General features: G+C 49.4%; 1 protein-coding gene across 2 annotated transcripts; it reads right to left on the reverse strand.

The window, feature by feature from the left end:
- Positions 1 to 299: 299 nt before the first annotated feature.
- sec24d (SEC24 homolog D, COPII coat complex component) lies at positions 300 to 11,120 on the reverse strand. Of its 2 annotated transcripts, none has more exons than XM_068307653.1 (23): positions 10,976 to 11,120; positions 9,833 to 10,039; positions 9,603 to 9,705; positions 9,312 to 9,448; positions 8,762 to 9,196; positions 8,553 to 8,674; positions 8,079 to 8,190; positions 7,836 to 7,963; positions 7,122 to 7,260; positions 6,920 to 7,035; positions 6,068 to 6,192; positions 5,413 to 5,604; positions 5,236 to 5,329; positions 4,373 to 4,489; positions 4,110 to 4,280; positions 3,593 to 3,689; positions 3,367 to 3,512; positions 3,140 to 3,278; positions 2,939 to 3,057; positions 2,674 to 2,853; positions 2,405 to 2,596; positions 2,088 to 2,177; positions 300 to 1,625 (listed from the first exon to the last, which is right to left on the reverse strand). In XM_068307653.1, the coding sequence occupies exons 2-23, from the start codon at positions 9,981 to 9,983 to the stop codon at positions 1,485 to 1,487; spliced, it is 3,246 nt and encodes a 1,081-aa protein (XP_068163754.1). In that variant the 5' UTR covers positions 9,984 to 10,039; positions 10,976 to 11,120; the 3' UTR covers positions 300 to 1,484. The 2 variants fall into 2 exon arrangements, with proteins under 2 accessions (XP_068163754.1, XP_068163753.1); XM_068307652.1 differs by having other exon boundaries at positions 9,833 to 10,042; positions 10,976 to 11,113.
- Between the last annotated feature and the right edge of the window lie 1,028 nt (positions 11,121 to 12,148).

The following is a 12,148-nucleotide window of genomic DNA, read 5'->3' on the forward strand; positions in this document are numbered from 1 at the left end:
TTATTTTGGAGGGTTTCACATGAAATACTTCAATAATTATAAATATTTTATTTAATCATAAACAACTGGTTTGCGCAGAAAGTCTATAAAGTAATAATGTAGTTTGTCGATTTTAATGGTTATTCTGGAGCATAGAGCTCGCTGGCTCCCCCTACAGGTGAAAAGGAAGTCAAATATTTCCACCAGCTTTCAGGTAATGAAAAATGTTTTATGTTTATTAAATAATGTATACTTATTTATACTAAAGTGTTTAAAATTAAACATACATTTTGGATTCTGTAACAATGAACTTAAGAACAGTACTTAAAAAATATTTTATTCCAAAATAATCCGTAAGGTTTTCTAACATTTTCATGTCAAAAAGGCAATTTACTCGATTTTTAGATTCGTTTTCTGGCTTTAAATGTAGCTGTCAAGGCTAAAAAATGAGCAGAATTCATAATTATATATATTTCCAATATTCTACATAAAAACAACCGTCTTTCTTTCCAGTTCTAAGATTCTGAAATCATCCAGAGCCCCCCCTTACGTTATATTTTAACAAATATGGACTTAAGGCAGATGGTCATGTTTTAAAAACACATGTGAATGTTGTCGGCCACATTAACACAACATACAAATGAATACATGAATTACATGAAAAAGAAACGGTACAAGACAGGATGAAGCGATGAATGAGAAAGCAGAGAATGGATTTACTTTGGTTAGAAAAAGTGAAGGTTTTAAAATTAGATGATCCAATAGGAACTGTTTTACTGTCACAGCACTTTTGGTCAATTCCTATTGGAGGAAATGCATCATTCCAACAGGACAATTTATTTTTTGTTCCCTTTTTTCTTGGAGAAAACAAAGTTTCTCCTGTCAGAATATCGTTTTAGTTCTACATCTAGAGGGAATGGTTTGAATCCATCTTAGAATAATTGCACCTTTTATTCCTGCCTCTTTTCTGCTAACTTGACATAATTTTTCCTAAAGATTTGATAAAACTTTAAAGAAATTAACATTTTAAATTACATACTGGAACTCTTTACATGTATAACAAAGACTGGAGAAAATTTATTGAGCTTCTCGGTGAAAAATCCACAGTATTGCCCACAAATAACCCCTCGTCTATGAAGTTGGAATGTCATCATATGATATAATATTATATTTTACTCGTGCCAGGGGCCTCCTTTATGTAAACATGCATCCAGCCTCAGGTTCTGGACTGACTCCAGCCTCCACAGTCCGTCACATCCACACCGGACATGGTGGACCACCTCTTTCTCAGGTGACAAACGGTTATTTGAAGACGATACTGTTTTCTGAAGTGTGTTGGAAAGGCAGCTTCGGCTCTCGAGGTTCCGTCCCAGAAGGTCCTGGTCCCTGATTTCTCCGTCTTTGGGAAAAAACAAACACTTTCTTTGTCGGACCGTCGTGGAGCATTCGATCGGGGCCGGGTGAGACGGACGCGGAGAGATTTGGTCCGTTTTGACGTCGGGCGTTTAAGTGAGCAGCTGCCTGACCTCCCTGTGAACGTAGCAGAGGAAGTCCATGTAGGACGCGCCGCCGTGCAGGCCTTTATCCTCCACCAGGAACTGACGGAACAACATCTCTGGTTTGTCCTTCTGCCTCACCAATTGGAGCTGAGAGGGGGGGGGAAGGTAAGCAAATGTCATCCGTTTCCTGTCCAGATGCAGGTTTGCAGAGGTTTTGCAGTCACCGGCTCAGCCTGCGTACTTTAAAACGCACTTAAGCTGTCATTGATAAGTTGACATGTGATTAATGGAGGACCAAACTTTCCATGTTACATGTTCTGTGTCTGGACTCCAGGGGTAACAAATGACTGAAGCTAATTTTATCCTCTGCATTAAAGCTTAGTAGGGAAAGTTCACTTAATATTTGTCCTTTTAAAAGCTTCATCTTGTCCATTAATACTGGGACATGATTTATGTTCAGTTAGCTGCTTTACGCCATGAAACAAAATTAGGTGGTGACGAGTGTAGTTTTGCTTCTCGCCACTGGAGGGAGCCACAGATCATTAAAAGCTGTTATGCTTCACCATGACTTCCCTATCATTTTTTTGTCACCGTTATTTTCCCGCCTACCTTCATGGAGTTGGGCCTCTTCTCAAGAACATCGCTCACGATGGATCGGAGCTTCTTTGAAAGCGGGTTGTCTAGTTCTGGCAGAGCAGCCTGGGAAATAGAAAGACGATTGATTGGTCAAGTCTGGAATCGTTATTGATAAAACAATTCAAATATTGATTTGTAAACATTAAAAATCTTTGTTTTGGAAACAAAGCTTCAAACTTTGTGTCGTGTTCTGGACTGGAATCAATCCGTTTAACTTTCTTTTATGGACTAACGCCCCGACGGCGTTCCACCGGGCTGATAAACATGAGGTGGGCGTGTCTGATGCTCACCATGTGACCTTGCAGGTGTGCGAGGGAGGGCAGGTTGAAGATGCTCTGGATGAGGTCTGGGGGGCTCGCCTGGCCCAGCCACAGGAACATGACGTGTCCGTTCTCCAGCAGGAACAGGCCGGCGTCCGTCAGACGCTCCTCGGAGCAGCGCAGCGGGGTGGGCGGAGCCTCGCTGCTCACGTCCATGTTGTGCTGAAAGATATTTAAGATTCTTAAAAACACAACTCTGGATTCAAAGATAATAGATTGAACTTGGAGTCCCCCCCCACCAGCGGGATGAGGCGGGGGTAGAGCAGCAGCTGCGTGTCCTCCACCCCCATGCCCATGAGCGCCAGCCTCTGCTGGGCTCTGTCGTCCGTGGAGAGCTCGGTGCTGCCCACCAGGGGGGTGGTTTTCATGAGGCTGTTCATGTAGACCGGAAACACCTTCATGGCGTCAGGCAGGATCAGCTGCAGGTGGGAAATAAAAAAAGACGACCTTTAGGGCGGGACTAAAGGTGGGCGGGTCTGACTCAGGTGTTGCTCCAGCGCTCACCTGGCTGGCGGCGGAGGGGCTGGCGCAGTTCTTCCGGTAACACGCTAACATGTGGGCCGTCTGGCTGACCAGGATCTCCCTCACGTTCTTGATGGGCTGGTTCAACATGGCGCGGTAGGCTGGGCGGGGCGCGACGAGAGCAGGTTGGTTAGGAGAGGGGAGGGGCGAGTCCTGTGGAGGAGGCGCGGCCTTGAAACTCACCTGATTTGGCGAAGAAGTTGATGAGCGAGTCGGTCTCGCAGTTCTTGTACAGCTCCATCAGCTGCGAGCTGCAGTTCAGGCTGAGGTTGTGGATGCGGAGGCGCCGCTGGCCCCCGATGGTGGTGTACAGCAGGGCACACTGGGGAAAAAAAACATCCGCAGGGGTGTTGAATTCCCAGCTCGCACAAAAACGCAAAAAAACCCCGCGTATAAACGTTGTGTCACACCTGTATCAGAGCCCCCGCCTCCTCGCTGAGCGTGTCGTCGTGCTTCAGCTCCACAGTGACTGCCTTGTCGCAGTCCACCGCCGCCATCTCCACGTCGGTGGTGTTGTTCATGTGGATGGCGCCGAAGAAATCGGTGGCTCTGAAGCCTGGGGAGACATTCAGATGTAGATTACGGGGTGGGGGGGCGTGGCCTCGCAGGTCGTTTCCAGGTTGGGTTAATCCTCACCTGTGCTGGTGCGAACACGCATGATGGCGTCGAAGGCGACGCCCTTCTGCACGTCTTTCCTCAGGTCCCTCAGGAAGTGCTCTCCGTCGGTCTCCACCTGAGGAGAGTCATGTGATGACGCGCTTTGACCAGCAGGGGGCGGGCTTTACTGTGATCCTCTGCCAACAAACACCTTCTAGTTTCACGTAGAGACGGCGTTCAGCGACTTCCCAGCAAGTAATTCGATGTGGTTTAGCCCATTGGCGCTAACGTCATGGCGCTGCCCCAGTGTGTTGTGTGTTTGCACAGTTTGGAGCAATTTCCCATGTTTGTTATTCCTATGGGATGGCTCTTAATAGACCGTGGGTTCCGCGCCAGAGTCGTTATGTGGAAGTAGCTTTTATGGGGCTCCAGCATGCCTTTGTCTGCTTTACGTTATTCTCAGAGCGTAAAAACGGTTCGTCGTGTTTTGTTGCATCTTAGTGTTTGTGTCCAGAGGCCTGGGAAAGAAAGGGGGAAAAAAACAACCTCAGCGCACCTGGAAGTTGTTGTACTTGTAGACGGAGCCTCCGGTGTGCGAGGGCACGTCGGCCATGGTCGCCACGTCCGTGAACTGGCTGGGGAAGAGGAAGAGATCCACGCAGCATCCCTGAGCCACGCAGTCCTTGGACAGCTGCTCGTAGACGCCCTTCTGAGGCTGGAAGAGCGTCTGATGGAGGGGCGGCAGAAAGTAAACTGCAGCTCCGGGTTCAAAAGTTGACCCACGAGGTATAAAATACAGGTTTCACCCCCCCTCCTCACCTTCTCTTTGTCGGTGTTGACCAGCTTTTTGTCATCCCTGTTCTTCAGTTTGCCCGGAGCCTCGGCGGTGGGCATGGAGGAATGGAAGATGAAGAGTTTCCCGCTGCATTCGGCCGCCTGTAGGGGGGATGGGGGGGGTGATAGGATGTAAGGAAGCCCCCACTAAAGATGTGTGGCGCCTGTCGTCCCAAAGTCATTCCTAGGATGAAGTAACTAGAACCAATGCAGTCACAGACTGCAACATCCCGCAACACCCCTGAATTCAAAATGTTACCTTGACCTATGTGCTTTCTGTCTTTTCTATCTGCAACGGTTGCAAAGATTGTTGGTGGACTAACGGACGACCACACCAACACTGACAATCACAAGACATCACCGCTTTGAAGCGGGATGTAATAATTAATACCCCCCCGCCGCCCCCCCACCCCCGTGTGACTGAACGGACTTTAAAGCTGGAGATGAAGCAGCGTGAACAGGCATGAGCGAATCGGTCCGGACTCTGCTGTTGTGTAACGTCACAACTGCTTCCAATTAAAATGTGTATGTGAATTTTTCCTTTGGCGTCTGCCAGGAGCTGAGCTCATATCTTTGTGGGGGGGGTGGGGGGTTTGTTGGGCTTTACAGTGAACACAAACACATCAGGGGGAGAAAACTTCACTCCGCTGACGATAAGTCGGACCGGCAAGATATGAAATGCTATGACGACGTGAGACGATCCGGGGGGGGGGGGTCTGGGAGTCAAAACAAAGACGGCGGCGCTTCAGATTGGAACTAAACTAACGGTGTTAGTCATGTGACTGGGGAGAGGGGGGGGGGGGTCTGGGCCCCCACCTTGCATTGACATTTGTCACGCCAGCGCTAACCTTGAAGGCCTCCACTCCGGCCTGGATGACGGGGGCGAAGACCGTCTCGCTCTCGTTGGTGTCGGCAAACATGTCCGGGATCTGGTCCAGGAGGCTGTAAGGAGTGTGTGTGGGGGGGTGGTGGCGTTATTTTAAGAAAAAGACTCAGAGGTGGGTTTTTGTGCAGCGGCGTCTCACTTGGTGATGACGGCTCTGGATTCCCGGTAGCTGACCAGGAAGCCGTCGAGCAGCGGGACGAACATCTCGGCCGTGTCGGACACCACCATCATCTGGGGCTGGGCCAGGGCGCTCTTCACGTTGTAGAAGTGGAGGATCTTGTTGTAGGTGACGAAGCCCACCTTGACGGCGGAGGACTCCACGCCTTCCTCCCTGAAGGAGACGCGGAGGAGTCTGATTACAGTCACCCCGACTCTCGGGGATCGCTCCGCTTCGTTCTTTCTTCAAACGCGTCTGCGTCGACTCAAAACGGGCCCCCAAGTTTTATCGTGATCGAATCACACGCGCGCTTTAGACGACGCGGCGGAATCAACTGAACGGACTGGCGTGATTAAATAAATAAAAGCGGGGGTCTCGAAACGAAAGCGGAGGAAAAGTCAGCCGACGCGGCGCTCTGGTGTTTGAAGGATGAAGTCATGGCAGCGGATAAATACGGACGAGCTGCTGCTGGGACTGATGAGGTGCAGGGGGAAAAAAGAGTCGTTCCGGGCATCGACGGGGGTTGAAGTCCATCACGCTCACCTCTGGGAAATCCAGCTCTCAGCTGGCGAGCGAACATCTGGCTAGAGGGAAGTCCTTATAAGGACGTGGAGCGTCTCTCCGCGGCGGTGCCTACCTGGGCAGGTGGTCCAGCAGCGTCTTCAGCTCGTCGCAGATCAGCTTCACCAGCCCGCTCTTGATGTTGTTGTAGGACACGTCGATCATGAAGATGTAGGCGGGAGGGTTGGGGGGCTTGTTGTTCTGGAGGGGGGGGGGGGACAGAACTGATTAGTTACTGTTAATTTAAAAACAGGAAACAGATTTCCACAGGAAATGAGGAAAAACGCTCCTCTGAGGTCCTAATGTGGAGTTTTAATAAAATCTTCTGGCGCCTCCCACCGACTGTTGTGTTTTGTGAATTCCTCAGAGGCCGGCGAGTGCGAGGGGGGGGGGGGGTCAGCTGGAGCACACTGTTATGTTTCCGCGGTAACAACGACAGAACGCTCACCTCGCTGCCGTTTGTTTAACAAGCGGCCGGCGGTGACTGTTTATGAGCGTTAATAAACAGCAGAAGTCGGCCGGAGGCGTGACTCAGACGTTGTCCTCGGCCTCCCTGGAGACGTCTCTCTCTGTTCGGATCCGAACGGAACGCCTCCCGTACAGGGGGGGGTGGCGGTCGGAACACACACCCCAACTGGGTTTCTTTGTGTGAGCCTGCACGGCAAAAACCTAAAATCTCGGCCAGAGATAATGACTGTCGTGATTTTCTTTGTCGTTCAGGGCGTTCCCTCATAGAGCCGGGTTGACAAAAGGCCGCCTTCAGGTTCAACAACCCCCCCATGATCACTTCTAATGTAATGAACCTGTGACTACAGATCCAGAAGGAACAGGCGCACCGTCCCTTTAATTAAAGGCTGTATTTAATGGCGGTTTCGGCTATGCATCGGTCTTTAGTGACTAGCGCGCTCGTGATGTGTCCGACCCCTACCTTGCAGTAATCCATGGTGGCGATGAATTCGTAGGAGCCCAGGGACAGCTCAGGCCTCTCGTAGAAGTCCACCCTCCTGCCCATGTGGTCCAGATGCTGGAAGTAGAATGCCGGCACTGGGGAGGGAAACAAAACGGTTTACCTCCGACTTTGTCGTCTGAATTCAAATGAAAAGCTGCGTCGTTTTCGCGCCGACGTTCACCTTCGTTGATGCAGTTGCAGAAGCTGCACTGGAAGCGGCGCCCCCCGTCGATGAACTGCATGTAGGGACACATGTAGGCCTTGCAGCGGTTGCAGCGGATCGGGCCGGTCTCTCCGTGGTCCACGACGAAAAGCGGATTCTGGAGGGGCAGAGGGGCAAAACACCACCTTCAGGCTGGTCGGCTGACGTTAGCATCCGGACAACAACGGCGTGCTCCTGAGTGATGAACCCACTCGGAGTGTTTGTTTGAGGTGGGGGGGGGGCGACTCTCCTCCAAAGGGAGGCCAATAAAACCGTTCTTCTCCAGTGGTCGCTGCAGATCTGACATTAGACTAAGCTAATTAGACTAACGTCAGATGAGAGAGTTAGCATTGCCTAAAAAGGTCAGCGAGTGCCTGGGACGAGGCGAGTGTGTGCGTGTGTGTGTGTGTGTGTGGGGGGGGGGGGTTGGATCACATAAAATCCAACAGGAGGTTATCCACAGGACAGATGAGCTTTCATAGAACACGGGGAACGTCGATCAGAGGAGACGTGGATCAAACGATTCAATTTCACAGATTTGAACGTATAAATAAGTAAATAAATAAATAAACAAACAAACATGTTTGACAAAATGTGGGACAGATTCTGTTCTTCTCTCTTCTGTTCCGTCTTCTCACATTAATACGACCTGATCTTTTGTTCCAGGCAAACGGCTTAAACGCCAGGACTCACCTCATTCTTTGGCAGACTGGCGAAGGGCTTGATGATGGTGGCCAGCGGTACCTGGCACTGCTTGGCCAGGTCGGCGGTGCAGGGCAGCGAGTAGGTGGTGCAGCGCATGAACCGCGGGCTGGCGTTTCCTGCGATCAGCGGAAGAGCGGATCGTGGTTCTCGTTTTGTTTAGCGTTTACGTGCAAATGACAAATATCAGAAATAGCGACGTGGAAGAGAAGCGTTGAGCCGTCGTCGTGTTACCTTGGTCCTGCACGGTGAAGTTAGTGGTGACCAGAGGTGGAACCTGTCCCCTGATGTTCGTGGTGAACAGCTGCCCCCCGTGTTTGGCTTGGTCGTCTTCGATTACTTGTGTCTAGAGTGGAGGATTCAGTTACAATCTGGTTCCAGCTGACAGACAGCAGGCGAGGTTTAAGGCACATGTGTCCAACTCAAGGCCCGGGGGCCAAATGTGGCCCCGCCACATCATTTGATGTGGCCCGCACGAGCAAAAAAAAGTCAGAGTGTCTAAAAATAAATAGGTCAAAAGCATGCTTTGAACAAAACTACAATTCCCACAATGCAACAGTTCAGCCCATTATTTATTTTACATGACACTGAGTTACATTTATTAGTTACTTCTGGCCCTTTGAGGACAGCCGTCATGCTGACGTGGCCCTCAGTGGAAATGAGTTTGACCCCCCCTGGTTTAAGGGATGAAGACGATGATCCACTCACCGTGCTGGGGATGGAGTCCGGGTCCAGTTTCTTCTGAGGCGGCCCCCCCAGTCCACCTGGTGATCCAGGGAAGGCTCCGGGCATCCCCGGCTGTGGCCCCGCCATTTGTCCCCCGAACTGACCTGTAAAACATTTCACCAGAGATGATTTTCAGAAACCTGACTGGTGTAAGCTCAAATTCTGGGGGGGGGTTACAGTTTCACAGGTACCTGCTTGCTGTGGGTATCCTGGTGGACCAGCAGCTGGGGGACCAGGCTGCTGGAAACCTCCAGGGCCTGGAGGGGGTGGTCCAGGAAAGGGTCTACCCATGTTTGCCATGGGAGGGCCACCCATTTGCTGCCCACCCATTGGCTGCCCACCCATTTGCTGCCCACCCATTGGTTGTCCACCCATTGGTTGTCCACCCATTGGCTGCCCACCCATTGGTTGTCCACCCATTGGCTGCCCACCCATTGGCTGCCCACCCATTGGCTGCCCACCCATCAGTGGCATGCTGGCTAAGGGGGACTGTGGTGGAGACATGTGGGGGGACTGTGGGCCTGGGGGCATCTGCGGCTGGCCCATTGCTGGAGGAGGGGCTGCTTGGAACGGCGGCTGGGCTACGGAGCTGGTTGGAGGAGGAGCTCCATGTCTGGGACCGGGGGCTAAAAAAAAAAAAAATCAATCAATAGAAAAAAATCAAGATTCCTTCAAATCAATAAAATTCATTATTTATCTGCTGTGATCTTCAAAGTAGAAACGAGTGAACGGCTGACTCACCATAAGAGCCCAAGTTCATAGCATTCATCTGATTGGTTAGCTGCTGCTGAGGGGGCGGGGCCGGAGAGGCCACGCTGTTGTAAGGGGACTGTGGAGGTTGTCCATAAGCAGCAGGGGCAGCTGGGGCAGGAGGGTATCTGACACACAGGGAGGAAAATTAGATGATAAAATTTAGCCGACATGATCAAAACAGACATTTTATCTCAAAACGGAGGAAATGTTTTACTTTAAAAGTTATTCACAATCTCCAAAAGGTTACGTTTTCTGAAGCTCAGCCGTGCTGACGCTCACCTTTGGGGGTGGGTTCCATTCTGCTGGACGTTGGGGTTGAACTGACCGGACGCTGGCGGCGGGGGCACAACGGCAGCAGAGGAAACAGGTGACTTCATCACACCTGCAGCAAGAAAATCAACGCCGTGTGAGCAGGACGACACAAAGCGTTCCGGTTCCAGATATTTCATCGAGTGCGTTCATCGAGCGGGACAAAACGAAATGAGTCAACAAAAACAGGAACACTTCACCCGCTGGTGGGGGGTTGAACGCCTGAGGCGGTCCCCCGTAGCGGCCGTAGAGGGGCTGAGCAGGACCGCTCCCAAACCCGCCTTGGTAGCCCCCCATCCCCGGCTGGGCCTGGGAGTAAGGGGGGGCAGCAACGTAACCCTGTTGACTCATGATGACGCCACGACGGTTACTGGATGCTCATGCCAGGAGGAAGGAATCCGGACAACCTGCTGGTGGAAGGGTGGAAGGGTGGATTTAAACTCTATGCTGCACATCTGTGTTGGTTTTTTTTTAATCTTTATATTAAATACTTAGAAATAAACAAAAATATTCCAGCGAAGATTTCCGATTCCATCAACCCCAGTAATACCAGATCTATTACTATTTAAAAACCCTTCCTACAATAATAAATGTTGTGACGTCACACAATTATCAACACTCAGATGGACCTTTGCTTGAGGAGAGATAAGACAGGCCCTGACATGCATGTGTTATCTCCTAGTGTTTTACTTCAGTGTTTAGCTATGAATTAATTTAAATAAGTCTGAATTAATAAAAACACCTCTTTTTTTTTCTTTTCTTTTTTTTAAACCATCGTTTTAAAACACACCCGCATCCGGATGCAGTTTAGTGACGCGTTCAGGTGTCCAAACCTTTTTTTTTTTTTTTGTGTGTGTCAACAAAAATAACAGCTGCTTCGTTCTGACGCAATAAACACAACAAAACACGTTTCACCCGAAATTTAAAAAAAAGAAAAAAGAAAAAAGAAGAGGAAATAAAATAAAACTAATAACCGCAGTTACATGTTGAGGTGGTCGCATCTGCCACTTCTCAGAACTGCCACGTCAAAGACCGTTATAACGTCTAAAAGGACAGCTGAGCGTCCCTGTGGGTGAATTGACGTCCAGCCGGACGGACACACACATCGTCCTCTCCGTTGGACGTGACGTCAGCTGTAGCTCTCCGCTTTAAGACGAGAATTAACAATTCACTGCTGGCTACTCCGTGTTGACTACACTGGGAGCATCTTGCTAGCTACACGGAAACCCGAATAAAGTTTTCCTTTGAGCTCCAGCCGCTTCCGCTTCAAACATGGACGCGTCTAACAAACGATAACGTTTATGGAAAGACATTTAAAAAAAAAAAAAAAAAACTGCACTCACCTGAAGAGCGGGGAGAGTCTTCCTCACTTGCGTTGCCCTCACGAAAAGCGGAGTGCCACGTCAAACTCAGCCGAGCGCCGGTCGCTATGTCGGCTAACGGTGTCCTCCACCGGAGGAGGAAACCGCTTCCGGTGGGGTGTTTCAAAATAAAATAATTATGTTCTCAAAAACGTTCTCTGAAGCTTATAAATGACTCGCATTGCGATACTCGTCTATTAAAAATCATTTTATAATTATATTAAAATAGTCTATAATGCAAATTATGTTTATGAATCGGATTTTTTAACTAGCAAAATACTTTTAAGTTGAAAAGAGCAAATTTGACTTCCTAATGTGGGCGATGAATTTCCAGTCGACGTGACGACGCTCTGTTGCGCATGCGCGAAGCAGAGGGCGCCCAATACACGTCAGCACAGGGATGTGGACCCGTGTGTTCCGAACGCACCAACATATCAGCGTTTCGTCACCGTCTCAGCGATGACGCGTTCACGTACGTACATTGTAACGTAACACACATGTAACGTGACATGTAGTGTAGCGTGACACGTATCTAACGTGACATGTAATGTAACGTGAAATATCTCATGCAAGAATTGCGCAATTATATTGAGTCAAGTATGTGGGATTTTTCGTAATTTAAGACACTATGTAAATAATATAAAACAAACAAACAAACAGATAAATAAATAAAATATATAAATACTGTAATATCTGTTTTACATTTTTAATTTTTTTGTCAGAAGAAAAAATCAAATGCTGATGATCGCATGTAATTGGTCATGTTTTAGATATTTATTCGTTTATCCCTTCATAAATAAAAAATATGATGGTAACGTACTTGAACCTTAGAATAGAGTTTGTAAAGTATTTCCACACGTTCATTAGAGTAAAAAGCCAGAATAAAGATCACCTAGAAAACAATGACAAAATGGGATCTCCATTTTAATCCTCAAACACATTTCCGTGTCGTTGACATCATGCATCCCAGCAGACTTCAACAATTCCCCTTTCCTCTACCATCACTCCCAGTTTACTGGGATGCCCTCGGTCACCATGACGACCCTGCGGGCGGGCCCGTCCGCCGTGACGTTTTCCCCGAGCGGGTTGGACTCCGACGGAGCCCAGATGATGGGGATCACACGGCCGTGGGGCGGAGGCGGTGCTGCTGGTGCG

The sequence above is a fragment of the Antennarius striatus genome, chromosome 23 (assembly GCF_040054535.1).
Source record: "Antennarius striatus isolate MH-2024 chromosome 23, ASM4005453v1, whole genome shotgun sequence".
NCBI lineage: Eukaryota > Metazoa > Chordata > Actinopteri > Lophiiformes > Antennariidae > Antennarius > Antennarius striatus.